The following is a 15,276-nucleotide window of genomic DNA, read 5'->3' as shown; positions in this document are numbered from 1 at the left end:
GAGTAACTCCTTGGTTTATATGATAGACAACTCTCTTCTCTTTTTTCGATGTGGATACTCACATGTGTCTTTTATCATGAGTGGGCTGTATCTTGATATAATATATAACACACTTAATATATACATAAAGTTATACTCTTGTACGAGACAATTTTACTTAACTTTAACCTTTAAAGTCGATTTGTTTCACAGGACCATTAACCGTTTGTTCCCAGGGACCACAGCGCTACGAACTTTCTTTAAATTTGATTCGTATAGTTTCACAATAAGACCTCTCATATAAGATACAGTATGAAGTAGTTATTTTCCTTTTTAAATTTTAATTTATCGCTAGTGTTTTACATTTATGTTAACGTGAAAACGTTTTCAAGAGACTTGCTCTACAAACCTATTTACTCCGCTACGTTTCAAATTACTTCAAAATATGACCCCAAATCATATGACACTCACTCAAATCTTTGGATAAGAAACCACGTTCAAACTTCAAACTTTAAATTGTCAAAATTTCAATCCCATTTGAAATTTGGACCAATATTTCAATTTCAATTAGTTTGCAAAAACAATACCGTTGTCATTCAGGAATCTGACATGTTTCATGCAAATGCCTTTAATTCTTGAGTGTCAAAGCACGGGTAGTTCATGGTTAGAATCCAGCTTATGGAAGGGAATCTATACATACATATTTAATTATTAAACTAATCTCTCTTTTTATTTTTTTAATAATAATCATACTAGATGCTACTACATTTTTTTTTTTCACAGTCACGAGAGAGCACTTATGTCCTTACAAAGGTTGCAATGGCATGAGCGATCTTGTTAAGATGCATAAGACAATGACTTATAGACAAATAGTGACACGAGAAAATGAGATCAGAAATATTAATAGCGTCTTGAATAGCAAATTTTAGAGCGTAAGCTTTAGCTTGGATAGCAGATCCAACCCAGACAAACAAGACCCTTTGTTCCAATTATTTTTTTACATTTTCCATTTCTAGGTGTCAAATTTATTTATTTATCTTTTTATATTAGGGTGCTTTTGATGTGTGATTTGATCATTCATATCCATCATGATTCACTTATATCATTCAATAACACTAAACCATATGCGTTAATCTCTGTGTCAAAAATAAAGGTAAATAAATGGGTCTGGATTCGGGAAGGATTACAAATTTAACAAAGAAAGTTATCCATTAAATCACAAAAACAAACAGACAAATGCTTAGGATGCCAAGATTCTTGATAAAGATACATGAATGACACCAAATTTGGCATTTTATACCTACAAACCTACAATCATCTTATAATTACCTAAAAAGAAGTTACCCCTACAACTTTCTAATAGCACAAAACAAAGCAAATTACAGTTACATCGGTCACGGGTCAACTCTCTTCTATCAAGGGCTCGAATCGGATACTCGATCCAATGTATCGGACACATGCCTAATCGCGGGCCTCTTCTCCGGTGTGGCATGCACACAAGCCATAGCAATTTTCAGGACAGCGATGATTTCGTCTTCCTTATCAGCCTCTTGAACCAAATCAGGGTCCAATACGTCGACTAGAGGCTTCTTTTCTTCAATGCATAGTTGCATCCATTGAACGAGGTCCATTTCCGAGGCACCCACTTGAACTAATTCAGATCTACCCGAAATCATTTCCAATAAGATTACTCCATATGAGTAAACATCCCACTTTTGTGAGGGTTTCACGGCTTTGAGTGATTCCGGAGCTTGGTAGTATGACACCATGCTCGCGATTGAGACACTACCAACTTCCGATGGCACGCTGCTTCCTTGCTTGTGTTGAGCTTTCTCAGAGGTCATCCTAGTTGAGTGCAGGGTTGGGGATCCCCCGGCTATGTTGGCTAGTCGGCCGAGCCCAAAATCAGCGATTTTAGGCTCCATGTTGTGTCCGAGCAGTATGTTGCTCGGGTTTAGATCCCCGTGGACGTATTTTTTGGGACTGAATTCGTGCAAGTAGACCAAACCCTTCGCAATGCCTTTCATGATTTTAAAGCGTTCTGACCACGTTAATGGCGTGAAAGACGCCATTCCTGGTTTCCCTGTTGACAAGATCAACCAAAAGCAAACAATCATTAAAATCAATCGATTACATTGCCGCCTAAAATGAATCAAATGTAAAATGACAGGTAAAACAACGAGAAGAAAAGTACGATAATATGATAAATAGTCGAGATACAAGGCATTGACGATTCTTACCATGCAATGCAGTGGTAAGGCTTCCATTAGGTACATAATCATATATGAGCAGCTTCTCATCAACAGACCAGTAATACGCTCTTAAAGTGGCGATATTAGGATGCCTAAGCTTTCCGATAGCCTCAACTTCCGTCTGAAACTCCTTAAACCGTTGTGAACCACCTTCACCTAGCCTTCTCACAGCTAAAGTCAGACCATCCTCAAGCACAACCTTATACACAATACCAATCCCACTCTTGCCTAACACAAACGCCGATGCTTTCAGAAGCTCGTCTAAATCAAACATTACTTGCGAATCCAAGGGCACCAAATCATACTGCTCAACATTCTCAGACAAAGTTTCTGACTCGTCTTTCCTAAAACAAAAACACTCCCTCCTTTCCTTACCATCCTTACCCTTACACGGACAAATCTTCGTATAACAACACGACAACAACCACCCAATCAAACAAATCCCAACCACATCACATGCAATGATTGCAACTATAGCACTTGTACTAAGCCCTTTCCCCTTACCACCCCCACCATTACCATGCTGTGGATGGTCATTAGGCAAAAAAGGGTATGCAGACGGCGAAGCAGCCGAGGAATCAGAAGAACAAAGGTTCTTCAATGGAGGGCCACAAAGGCCAGGATTCCCAATAAAAGCAGTTGGTCCTCTATTCATCAAAGCACCATTTTGCGGAATCGCTCCGCTTAAATTATTATAGGTTAAATCAATGTAAACTTTCTCAGGGAGATCACCTAAACTAGCAGGAATCATACCACTAAACAAATTATGAGAAAAATCACAAGTTCCTTGCAAATTACTCAAATTACCCAAATCATTAGGGATCATACCACTAAACTTATTATAAGATAAATCAAGTTTCTCAAGTGAAACCAAACTTTTACCAAATCCAACAGGAACAGTACCAGTAAAATTATTATGACTTAAAACAAGACTCTTTAACCTTTTACAGTAAATAATCTCATTTGGTAAAGACCCATTAAACAAATTATAAGATAAATCCAAATTTTGAAGGTAATTAAGCTTACTAATCTCATTTGGTAATGACCCACTTAAGGAATTACCATAAAGAACCAAACTTTGAAGCCCTTGAACTTGAAAAAGTTCATTTGGTAATGACCCATAAAAATTATTACTTCTTAAATTAACATGCCTTAAATTAGCAAGTGACCCAATTGCTGAAGGAACAAAACCAAAAAGTTTCTTATTTGGGATACTAATTGAAACTACATTAAGGTCTTTACATGTTATACCATTCCAAGAACATGGATTTTCATTGGAAGTGTTCCAATTACTTAAACTATTTTCTGGGTCTTTTGTAATTGATTGTTTGAATGTAATTAGTGCTAAACCTTCTTCATTCAAACAATTTACAAAGTAAATTAAGCTAAATAGTAGAAAAACAAACAAAATAAGCAAATTATACATCACCTGATAACAAAATTAAGCTAATTTTGTGAAGAGATTGGAGAGTAGTTTGTGAGTGTGAAAAGGGGATTTTAGCATTGGAAAGATGGGAATAATGTGGAGAGGAAAAGATGAGAAGAAGAAAGGAGATATTGAGAGAAAAAAGCAAGATTGGTAAAAAGAAAGATGGGGTTAAAAGAGTCCCCACAAATATTCTAGGAAAATTATTAAATTAACTAGTACAAATGTACAATTATGTGTACAATTGGTCTCCCTTGTGACGGGTTATTATTTGTGGCGGATATTTTGTGAGATAAAATGGTAACAAAATGGGTTAGTGGAGAAAGGGGACCACATGAACAGTGTTGCAGAGAGAGAAAAAGTGGGTACTTTGTGAGGTAAAATGGTATCCTTCACTTTGAAGTGACGGATATTGTTGGTCACAAATGAGATTTTGGGTTATGTGTAATGAACTAGTGATAGAAGTAGGACTTAGTTACATCAGTTAGTATTGCTATAGACGGATATATTCGTCTATAACTAAAGACGGGTCAAATAACTTAAAGGTGGTGATATTTTTTGCCCCTATTAGCCCACTTGTTACTTGTCCTATTAGAAATGTGGTGTTGTATTTGACATGTATTTAGTTATAGACGGATATGTACCGTCTATAATGAGATTTTGGGTAGTTACATAGTGAGTTAAAATGGAGAATTAATTATTACTCTCCTTATATGGGTATCGGATCGGGTTGATTCCGGTCTTTCCGGTTGAAATTGATAAACTGAATTGAATGAAGGTGAGTTGAACTAAATTCAGTTGAAATGAACTAAATTGAGTTGAATGAAGTTTAACTATAAAGTCGAGTTGGGTAGAGTTAAGATAAATTGAACAGAATGAAACCGAGCTGAATTGAATTAAACTAAGTTAAACCGAATTGAAGTAACATGGTCCGGATACAATGTTTGGATTACACCCGAAGAGTAAAAAACCGCTTGTATTTGGATAGTAAGAAAATACTCTATATTACATTATCGTCTTATTTTGTAAAATAGTCTTATTTTATACTAATAGTTTGCTAGAACCTAGAAGGGAGAAATTTTAACAATTGGCATATTTGTCATGCGCAAATTCTTGTTTCAGACGGCCACTTTTCGTCTGAAGTTTCAGACGAGTATATGCGACCATTTTATGGTTTAATGTAGTCACAATGATACAAGAGAAAAAAGATTATGCATCTGAGGTAGTACCTCAGACCTTGTAGTTTTTGAGCATATACGCATTTTTTCTGAGCATATTACCATTTATAAATATGGTTTTTGAGCAATATTATATTTTTTTAGTGTAATGTTTTAGTAAATGTGCTCAAAAACTTTATACTAAAGCAGAACTCAAAAACTTTAAAATAAAACTCAGAAAATAAACAATAGGAGGTACCTCAGATGTATAGTCTATGAACTCATGATACAACACTAGTGTTACAGTTTAGCGTAACTTATTTTTCAATAGTGGTCACATTTAGCTTTAAATAGTTACAAAATTCTGTGTATTCGAAGCAAAATGAGGCGGGGTTCGAGTTTTGGAACCTAGTAGTAAAATAGTATACTAGAGAAAGTAAAAAGTCTCGTGAAGTGTAATTACAGGGAGGATGGCCACATGTTTCAGCATTCCAACATTATGGAAAAATTAAAAGAGTAATTATGGGCTACTTAATGCTACTATGTACGAAGTACCTCTTTTGTCTTTCCCAGTTAGACTCCCATTCTTCTTTGTTTCTTTTGTGTGTTTCCTCGGTTGTAAGTTGTGAGACTTGTGACGCTTTCAACCCAAACTCTCAAAAAGCCGTTGATATAACATAACACAAGTACTTTATTTAGGGTTGGATATTAGAAGACGAGGCACACAAATTGAACCAAGATTTTCATTAATTGGTAGTTTGGTCTTGTATAATGGTAAAAGACAAGGTGGGTTGAATAAAAGAAAATAACCTTATTGTTATCAATAAGAAAATAAAGAAATTAAATAGAGCATGACTCGGACTCCCATCAAAGGTGAATTCTTATAATCACTCTCAAATTATGTAAGCCGCTCTATGAATAATTTTCATGTTTACGTAAATAACGAGCGAGTAACGACTTTTATTATCGACTCTCTTATAAAACCGTGTTATATAATACTCCCTTCTATTCACAAATCCAAAAATTAGTCAACTGTTACTCGTAAAGTCGCAAGTCATAATACTCTTTACCATACCACTCCCTCTTATTCAAGATAAGTGCCCTATTGTGTGAATGACACAAGAATTAAGGAGAGGAGTTAAATACCGTAAAGTATTGTGGTGGGTGAGGTAATTGGAGAGAGGGAAGATATTGTGAGGTATAATTGTGAGTTGAGTGATTAAAATAAGTATTGTTGTGGGGGTGAGGTGTGGACGTGTGGTACTGTTGTAGGGTTGGAGTAATTAAAATAAGTATAAAAATTTATCAAAAATAGACAATGAGACATTATTATGAATAGACAGAAATGAACAATAGGGACAATTATATAGAATAGGAGGGAGTACTATTTATGAAACTTTTACTTTAAAAATATGGCCCTAAAATGTTACCCATAACTTTTGTTGGGCTAAATTTGCTTTGCGAGATCACACGGAAAAGGGTCCATGATATATAGGAATCAGTCCAAAGTATCGACAAAAATATAGCCCAAAAATGTTACCCATCACTTTTTTTATTAGCTAGTGCGGAGTGTTAAACATCTTATATTAGAAATATAAAAATAAAATTTTGCGGAAATTCATAATGCTTAAAATACTTCTTATTTGAAAAAGTGTCGATAAAATTTATGACATAGGTAATTATTGGGTTTGCCTACATATGGGGTGTGCAGGTTTAGATTTTCACCAGATGTGGCGGGTACGGGGTATGAAACCTTGTACCCGTCATTAGTGGTGGGACGGGTATAAGTATGAGAATTGTTTATATGGTACAAATTCAGTTAATGTATTATACAACTGGTTGTATATACAACTTATTCAACGTAGTTGAACTTTGTTACAAAGTTGTCGAGCTTTATTAACAAAATTATCGAGTTATGGTACAAAGTTATTGAATTCAACAGAATATGGTTATTAAACTCAATAACTTCGTAAAATAACTCAATAACTTGTAAAATAGCTCAACAACTTTGTGTAAGAGCTCAAGAACTTTGAGGCGGTTGTACAATGCTAGTATACAGCTGGTTGTAGGATAGTATTTGTGGTACAAATTTGCATCACACAAAAAAGTAATTAAATAGTGATGGAATTGATATGACTAATCAATACTATATATTAATTTCAGAAACGAAGGGACTTCAATGTAATTAAAGAAAGTTATACAAATTAATTATACTATATAAATTTAAATTGCTAGCACCGTGTGATGGACCCGATTAAGGGATCTCAATGCAAATATTATATAGTTTGGGTTAAAATTAAATTATAAAGAAGCTTGGTAATTTTCCTAAACATTTGTAAGAGACTAAAACATGGTCAATTTCCTTAAAATAAAATAATTAATTAAGATGGTCAATTTCCTTAAAATAATATTAATTAATTAAGATGGTCAATTTCAAGGAGACTGAAGGAAAGAAGATACTTGGTAATTTTTCTAAATATTTATAGAAGACTAGAAGATGGTCAATTTCCTTAAAATAAACTAATTAATTAGTATAAACATGCACACTTATGGTATTAATTATTATCATAATAAAATTATATATTAAATTTAAAATATATGCAATTTTATTAAACTTTACAGTTTATATTAGATACATACAAAAATATAATATAAGTAGATTATAAATAATTCAAGTTAGATTTCATAATATATAATATTGCATAATTCTTTCGATTTGATTTAATGCATACGGGAGTTGTGAAGAATCCCATATTATCCCACATGTGAGTGTCCCACATTGAAGGAGAAAGAGAGATTGTACCACTTTATAACCAAGGGGCTACTCCTCCTATTGCCAATTGGTTTTGGGAGATAAAGGCATTCTTGGGCTTGTGAGTTAGACTTCTCTCCTCCACCGTGGGTAAGGCCAGACCCATCTCGTGTTTATTATGGTATCAGAGCCCAAGGCAAAAAAAAGACCTGGGTCTCGTGTTTAAAACTGAGCCTTTATGTGCACCGACCGTGAGGATGTCCGGTCCCTCCGGTTTCGACATGAGGAAGTCCGGTCCCTCGGGTCGAGTGAGCACCTTTGACGGATTTGTGAGGATGTCCAGTCCCTCCAGACCGATCTTTAAGTGGGCTCACAAGTGAGGGGGTGTGTTGAAGTATAAATCCACTTGTGAGTCCCACATCGGTGAAAAAGAGAGAGATTGTCTATCTTATAAGGCCTATGGGTGTTTCTCCTATTGCCAATTGGTTTTAGGATGTAACCTCCCTTGTGTTGTTAAGTGGTCCGTCTCTCCTCCATTCGGGTAAGGCCCAGGCTCATTTGCATGATTTAACAGGAGTAGTGAAAGTAACAATGATTTACGGGCAAGTAGTGAAATGTTATTACTATTGTTTCATTAATAAGAGTAAAATATTAATAGCGGGAACAGTGAATTTGTCTCAAAATTTTATTTCATTGTAATTTTAGGGTATGTCATAGAAAAATATATTAATGATAAATTTATGGGTTATGCAACTTTAAGTAATTTTATTTAATGAAAAAAAAAATTAATAGTAAATAGAGGTAGCCCGGGCGAAGCCGAGCACCAATACTAGTATATGATACAAATTTGAAAACCACCAAATTTAACTAGTTGGAATTAGGGATGTCATTGGGGCGGAGCGGTGGTGGATATAGGCTCCCCCGTACCCGTACCCACCAAGAAAAACCCGTACCCATTCCCGCCCCACCACCCATGGCGGGTACAAAATTCCAAAACCATCCCCACCCCAACGGGTAAAAATATAAAACCGTACCCGCCCCGCCTACATATTAACCCGCTACACCATAATTTTATTCGAGAAATTTTTTCATAAAAATTGGTTTAAACACTATTAATTTCCATTTTTTTTGATTTTATCTTTATAATTTTAAATTTTCACCAAATAAATAAGTAATTTTTTTTTATTAAATAGCTATTATTATTATTATTATTATTATAATATATTTTAATTATAGTTAAATAAGATTTATAAAATTATCATAATACTAATAATTTAATACCAATTTTAAGTTTCTAAACAGACTATTTGGTGAATGGGCCCAATTTATACTTCTCAATCATTGTATGAAGAAAAACATTTCAACTTCATATACTCCGTATTAAATTTATTAACTCATAAAATTGCTCATACTAATTAACTATCAGCTTTTGTATATTTTATTATAATGCATCTAGAGTTAAAGTTACTCGTAGGGATTTTAATGCAAAATTTTATTATTTAAATCAGTATCTTCGACCTTTTTTCTTTGTAAAGCCAACTTTTCTAAAAGTCTATTATACACTCTTATGGCATAAGCGTATCGTGTTCTTGTCTTCTTATGTGTCATGAAGCTGGTCACCTTTATGTACTGATCGACTTAGGAAAGACGTATATATATCATTATATCTGTTGGTTACGACTTTGTTTATTCATCTCTAACACTCACTAGATGCTAGCTCTTCTTTTCATAATAAGCCAATGTTATTTAGTCGTGTCAAATTATCAAAGTATTTAAATCAACACTGATTTTTCTCTTGGGGTAGCCAACTAATAATTTTTTTTTTGTGTGTGTAAACTGTATAGAAAGTCACAAGGGTGAATATATGACGCTGACAAATTTGAACCAAAATTATAAATATTACCTCTCATAACCCCTCATGATTTTAAAGAGCCTAAGTCTCTAGTTTTCAACCACAACTGGGCCACTAAAACTCACTTATTTGGCCTTATAAGATTGTGGCTAAAATGTTGGGCCCCTGGTACTCTAAGAGAATCCTTTATGAGGCTTTCCATATTTTCTCTTTCATTTTCTTATTCGTCCACCTCATTTTCACTAACATTTTCATTTACACTTCCCATTTCATAACTACATCTATGCAACAATGGGGTTCCCCAATTCACACACAAAAATTTGAGAACCTCCCCAAAAATAACACAAATTGCTTTACTTTTTTTGGGGACCTCCCCTAAAAACAGTGGAACCTCAAATGTTGGAGAGCTTGATGCAACAATGAGGAGCCCCATATGAAAAAAGAGAGTGTATATGGGGAGCTCGATTTCCACATTTGCGGATGCTCTTACCCCATATTTTATCTCTCATTTTTATCATCCGTCCACCTCATTTTCCACAAACTTTTTCATCTACCCTCTCCATTTCATAACTACATTTTTGCAATAATGAGGTTCCCCAACAACATAAATTTACATACAATATTGTTGGGGAACCCCATTGTTGCATAGATGTAGATATAAATTGGGAAGGGTAAATGGAAAAGTTAGTGAAAAATGAGGTGGACGAATAAGAATAGGAAAGAGAAAATATGGGGAGTCTCACCTTTGCAGATGCTCTTACTTTTTCTTTTGGGAACCTCGGCAACCTCCTCTAAAAGTAGAGGAACCCCAACATTTGGGGAGCTTGGTGCAACAATGAGGAGACCCATTTGAAGAGCGAGAAGGCAAATGAGGAGGTAAAATCCCACCTTTGTGGATGCTCTAAGATCGTTTATTGAAGGGTACAAGTCACGGCTAATTTTGTAATGTCACAGAGGAAAAGGCCATAGATTAATGGACAGGGTTCACGATATGCAATATGCAATATGCAATAGTTGAAGTACTCGAGGGTAAATATGTGAATTTTTTTGGTCCACTCCATTCATGCACCAACATCTTTCCCATATATCGAAGGCGTTTTAGTCTAGTGGTTAAGACGGAAGTATCCTGGATGATAGGTCTGAGGTTCTCCCCTCCCCCCCACTATTATAATGCAATTAAGTGTGCGAGTTGTTAGATAAAAAAAATAAAAAATAAAAAAACAAATCAACATCTCCCCAATAAATTACTAGCTGAACATGAGCATTGGAAAATGATTATTCTAATTACATATGTAAATTAATTTCACAATAGGATATCTCTCACTTAAAATTGCATTCAATTAGGGTTGGTCAAACATTCGAGCTGTGCGAGGTCGGGCTTGGCTAGGCGGATCCAAAACCAGGTCGCGAGAGGGGTGAGACGGTCTGGCCGAGCCGAGTGAAGATGGACATGGAATCGGCTCGTGGTAGGTTCAATGGTGGGCCAGGGTTGAAGGCGTGTCAAGGGTAGGCCAGGACATAGGCCCAACCCTTAATTATGGTGGGTGAGGCCGGGATACACACGAACCAAATCCGCATTTGATAACCTCAAAAGTCACCTACTGCATTTGTTATATCAGCAAGAGTCCCTTGTGATGGACATATCCGTCATAAACTTCTGACAGGTCAAATACTATCCACATGGGTAGATAAGACAAAACAGAATGTTATCCCCTAGACACTTTAATTTGCTTTCTTTGTCATATCTTCTCATGTGGATAATATTTAAACCGTCACAAGTTTGCGATGGATATGTCCATCATAAATGAAAATTTTAGCGGTAATATTTGTAGTTACATGAAATGAGGCGGCCACATGTTGATACCCATCTACAATATCTAATTTGTAAATACGTGTCATAGACGGCAACAATATACTTTGTACGTACTTACTATTTTTGCAGTAGTCATGCATGGAATTCAGAGAAATGCAAAAAAATGTAGTTTGATGGATGAACTTACTTGAAATTTTGTGCACAGTGGAATCACACATGACATGAAGATGGTGCACCGTTAGAAAGATGGTGCATTCCAACTAGAAATTGCGTTACGTTGCGTGACATGCAAACTGAAACTGCTAAACGGTGACTCAGATAGCCGCCATTATATTACCATTCTCTCTTTAGATATTTGTGGCCGCGTGTACTCTTTACTTTATTTAGAATGAATTAGGGATTATCGATTTTCGCGCGCAAAACTAATCTAAGACAAAACAATATGAATTTCGGGATCCCAATAAAATACTCCCTCTATTTTTATATATATGACTTTCTCACATTTCGAGACACTCCATTCTCTCTTCAATATCTCTTAAAATATAAGACTAAATATTATGATATGTATACTCATATGAATGAGTTTTTCGTAAGGAATTTAATGGTACCATTTTTATATTTTTTGAACAAATATATTTTTGTAAATATTAAAGTCAAAGGCTTACCTCGTAAATGCAAAACGTCATATATAAAAAAGTGGAGGGAGTATGAAAAATGAGTTAGTGTTACCGGGTGACGTCCAAACTCAACGTCACCCTCTCTTATGCAAAAAATGAAGATCTCATTAATAATGAGATGTGCATCACATACAATAAATGAAATCCCCAATAATTAGGGGTATATATGAGACGGTGGCGCCAAGATTGAACGCTAACTTATCATTATCCCTAAAATATTCATTTTTTTTGGTTCTTTTTATCAAGTTGGTGCAACAAATAATTAAAAACAAAGCTTCAACAAGTATATAAATCAATTGCAAAACAAGAAAAACATCGCAATCATTTCTTCAAAAACCTATGTTTCCCTCTTAAAATCAACATGAAACCCCAAGAAGAAAAGAGGGATATATCTCCGTTACGTGACGAAAGCGGGTACGACGACGTCGAAACTGGATCACATACTAGGATGAATCAAATATGGTCCTCCCCGACACACCGGCCCAAAAAGCGCAACTCATCTCCTAGTATATTAACTTTACCGGAGATGACATCGCAGCCTAGCAACTCGGTCAAACTCGAGCTGCTAAGCGATGATTTGTCAGACGAAGACGAAGAAGAAGATGATTGTGTAACGAAAACTTCTATTCATGATTTCGAGCAGAAACTCACTCAAGTATACTTCTTCTCTTTATCATCTTAGTGATGACTCGATCATTTGCTTACCTTTAAAATACTTTTCTTTCTTTTTAAAAAAAAAGTAAATAAACGATTGAGACGAATAGTGTATAATTATATCTTGGGAATTTTGAACATATAAGCTGTTGATTTGTTTTATGACATTAATATCAGTTTATAGACTATACATCTGAGGTAGTACCTCTTATTGTTTATTTTGTGAGTTTTATTTTAAAGTTTTTGAGTTCTGTTTTAGCATAAAGTTTTTGAGCACATTTACTAAAACATTACACTAAAAAAATATAATATTTCTCAAAAACTATATTTATAAATGGTAATATGCTCAGAAAATATGTGTATATGCTCAAAAACTACAAGGTCTGGGGTACTACCTCAGATGGGTAATCTTTTTTCTCCATTAATCTATTCGTAGGGCTTACCGATAAAGCGTTCCCGTTCAGCCGAGCGTCATAATATAATATCCAAAAGGGTAACCCTTCTTTCCATTTACCTACTTGTTTTTATTATCTACTCCTATATCGCTATAACACGTACTTCCTCCATCCAAAAATAATCTTCCTAATTTCCTTTCGCAATAATTTTCCAAATCTCCTTTCTAACTAAAGAATATTGGTTTTTTTGTGCAAACTTTACCACACTTCACTCTCCTTTTTATTATTTAATTATATAAATTTGTTCCTCTGCATTTTTACAAATATTCTGGCTGGATCTGAGTAAGTGAATATTTGTAAAAATGCGCGGAAACCAATTTATATTTATACACGAGTTTGCTTTATTATATTGTTTCATCTGTATAAAAAAAATTCATTTATTTACGTTTGATTAAAATACTCTCGTTAAAAAGAATATACTCGTATATAAAAGGTAACTAAATAATAAGACAGATGAAGTATAAATTATTGTTGAATGAACTTGTTTTGTAACTACCAGAGACGACAAGACCGAATCAACAAGAAGATTAAAGTCCTACAAGATCTTGTGCCCAATTGTGAAAAGGTTTTCCTATTTTTTTCCCTTATAATACTTGTGCAAATATTTATTGTTTATGTAAACTATAAAGCGCGTCATAACTTAAGGCCGGGATTTGAATTCAGGTCATGACTGCAACTTATTTTTGTTGTACGTATTTTTGTGCTAACATTCAACTAATTTGTCCCTTGAAATCGATGGCTTTCCAAGCAAGTTTACAGGCTTCATATCGTTCATTGCTTACTATTAGTTTTTGTTGTGTTTGCCAAATCTTGATAGAAAGACGAAGTTTCAATCATTGAAAATGCAATAGACTACACGAAACAATTGAGGTCTCAAGTTGAGGTAATTTCGACATGACCATCATTTATTTACTTAACTGCGTCTTCTTCCATTTGACATGGTTTGTTTAAATAGACAATGAATAAGCGCCTACAATGGCTACAAGAGGGTTTTGCTCATCAACAAATGTCGTTCTCGACCATGACTCCGTTCTTGCATACAAGACCTTTCTCAGGGATCGGAATGTGCTACTGCTGTTGCGTTCCATACGCACCTTTCTTCCAAATTCAAATGGGTCGCCGCTCCTTTTCGGGCTCTAAGCTTGCTCGTAACAAACTGCCAACCTTTCTACGAGGTTTCAAATGAATTTTAGCGGTTTTGTGACGGATTAGCGGAATAAATTCTGCAAATTTTAAGGAATCAACTTTTGCACTTTAATTTGTTGTATTATCGGGCCAAATAGACTTGTCGAATAATGGATTATGCTCCAATTTAGTTTACGTTAGTTTCCTATAATTAAGTTATGGTTCCTAATAATTAGGATAATGTAGTCCATGAGTATCACTTTGTTACTTTGTATTATATTATAAGTCTATTTAATGGCCAACTTATTATGTTTATTATTTGAGCAATTCAAGTTATATGAAAAAACTTGTCCCTTTTCTCTCCAAATTACATTTACTTAGAAATTCAACAATTAAGATACGTGCTAATTTCAAAGCGCAAGCGTCAAGTTAGAATCCCCTAGATATTGGAAAGGAAATGCATGCAAGCGTCTATAATTAGTTAAGAGAGCAAGTGTCATATAATCAATCTCAAATGCATGCAATCTACTCTTTTTTATATCCTAAAATATCCCACTTCCGCTCATCCGGATATGTGCCCAGCACGAATTCTTACACTAAAAATAGCGTTGTGAACAAAAAAAAAATTTAGGTTCTCTTTGGTAAAATTAACTGAAAATGCAGGTGAAACCTGAAAAATTGCTGAAAACTGAAATCTAAAAGGTAACTGAATTAGGAACTGATTAGCTAGCTGATTATATAAAAAAATGTTTCGCAAACTAACTGAAAAAGTAACTGATTTTAATGAAATGACATAAAACGATATGATAATTATTTAATAGTATAAACTTAAGGGGTAAAAACGTAAAGTCAAAACAAATCAGGTACCTGAAATCTCAAATGCTACTTTAGGTAGCATTTCATTTCAGGTACCTTATTTGGTTAAATAAGCTACTTGCCAAACGCGTACAAAAAATTAAGGTACCTGAAATTTTGGTCAAATAAGCTATTTTGACCAAATCAGGTACCTGAAATACCTTATCAAACGGAACCTTATACTGTGTTTTTATTTTAAGACAAGATTAATTTAAAAATTTAAATGGGAATTAATATTATTATTAAAAAAAATATGTGTGTTAAATTGTTAATGTCCTT

The 15,276-nt window shown here is 34.5% G+C and overlaps 1 protein-coding gene across 1 annotated transcript; it reads right to left on the bottom strand.

Moving 5' to 3' along the window:
- Positions 1-1,169: 1,169 nt before the first annotated feature.
- Positions 1,170-3,865, bottom strand: LOC141643985 (receptor protein kinase-like protein ZAR1). The gene is made up of 2 exons (XM_074453397.1): positions 2,220-3,865; positions 1,170-2,062 (listed from the first exon to the last, which is right to left on the bottom strand). Exons 1-2 carry the CDS (start codon positions 3,655-3,657, stop codon positions 1,395-1,397), a joined length of 2,106 nt encoding a protein of 701 aa, XP_074309498.1. The 5' UTR covers positions 3,658-3,865; the 3' UTR covers positions 1,170-1,394.
- Positions 3,866-15,276: the final 11,411 nt, after the last annotated feature.

This window comes from Silene latifolia, chromosome 2 (assembly GCF_048544455.1).
Source record: "Silene latifolia isolate original U9 population chromosome 2, ASM4854445v1, whole genome shotgun sequence".
In the NCBI taxonomy this organism is placed as follows: Eukaryota; Viridiplantae; Streptophyta; class Magnoliopsida; order Caryophyllales; family Caryophyllaceae; genus Silene; species Silene latifolia.
This window is presented reverse-complemented; position numbering and strand designations above follow the sequence as displayed.

Bases quoted from the DNA above. Each gene is read 5' to 3' on its own strand.
- LOC141643985 (XM_074453397.1), bottom strand. From the start codon at position 3,657: ATGTATAATTTGCTTATTTTGTTTGTTTTTCTACTATTTAGCTTAATT. The intron at 2,063-2,219 runs GTAAGAATCGTC...TCTTGTCAACAG, and splicing joins CCTTACCACTGCATTGCATG to GGAAACCAGGAATGGCGTCT.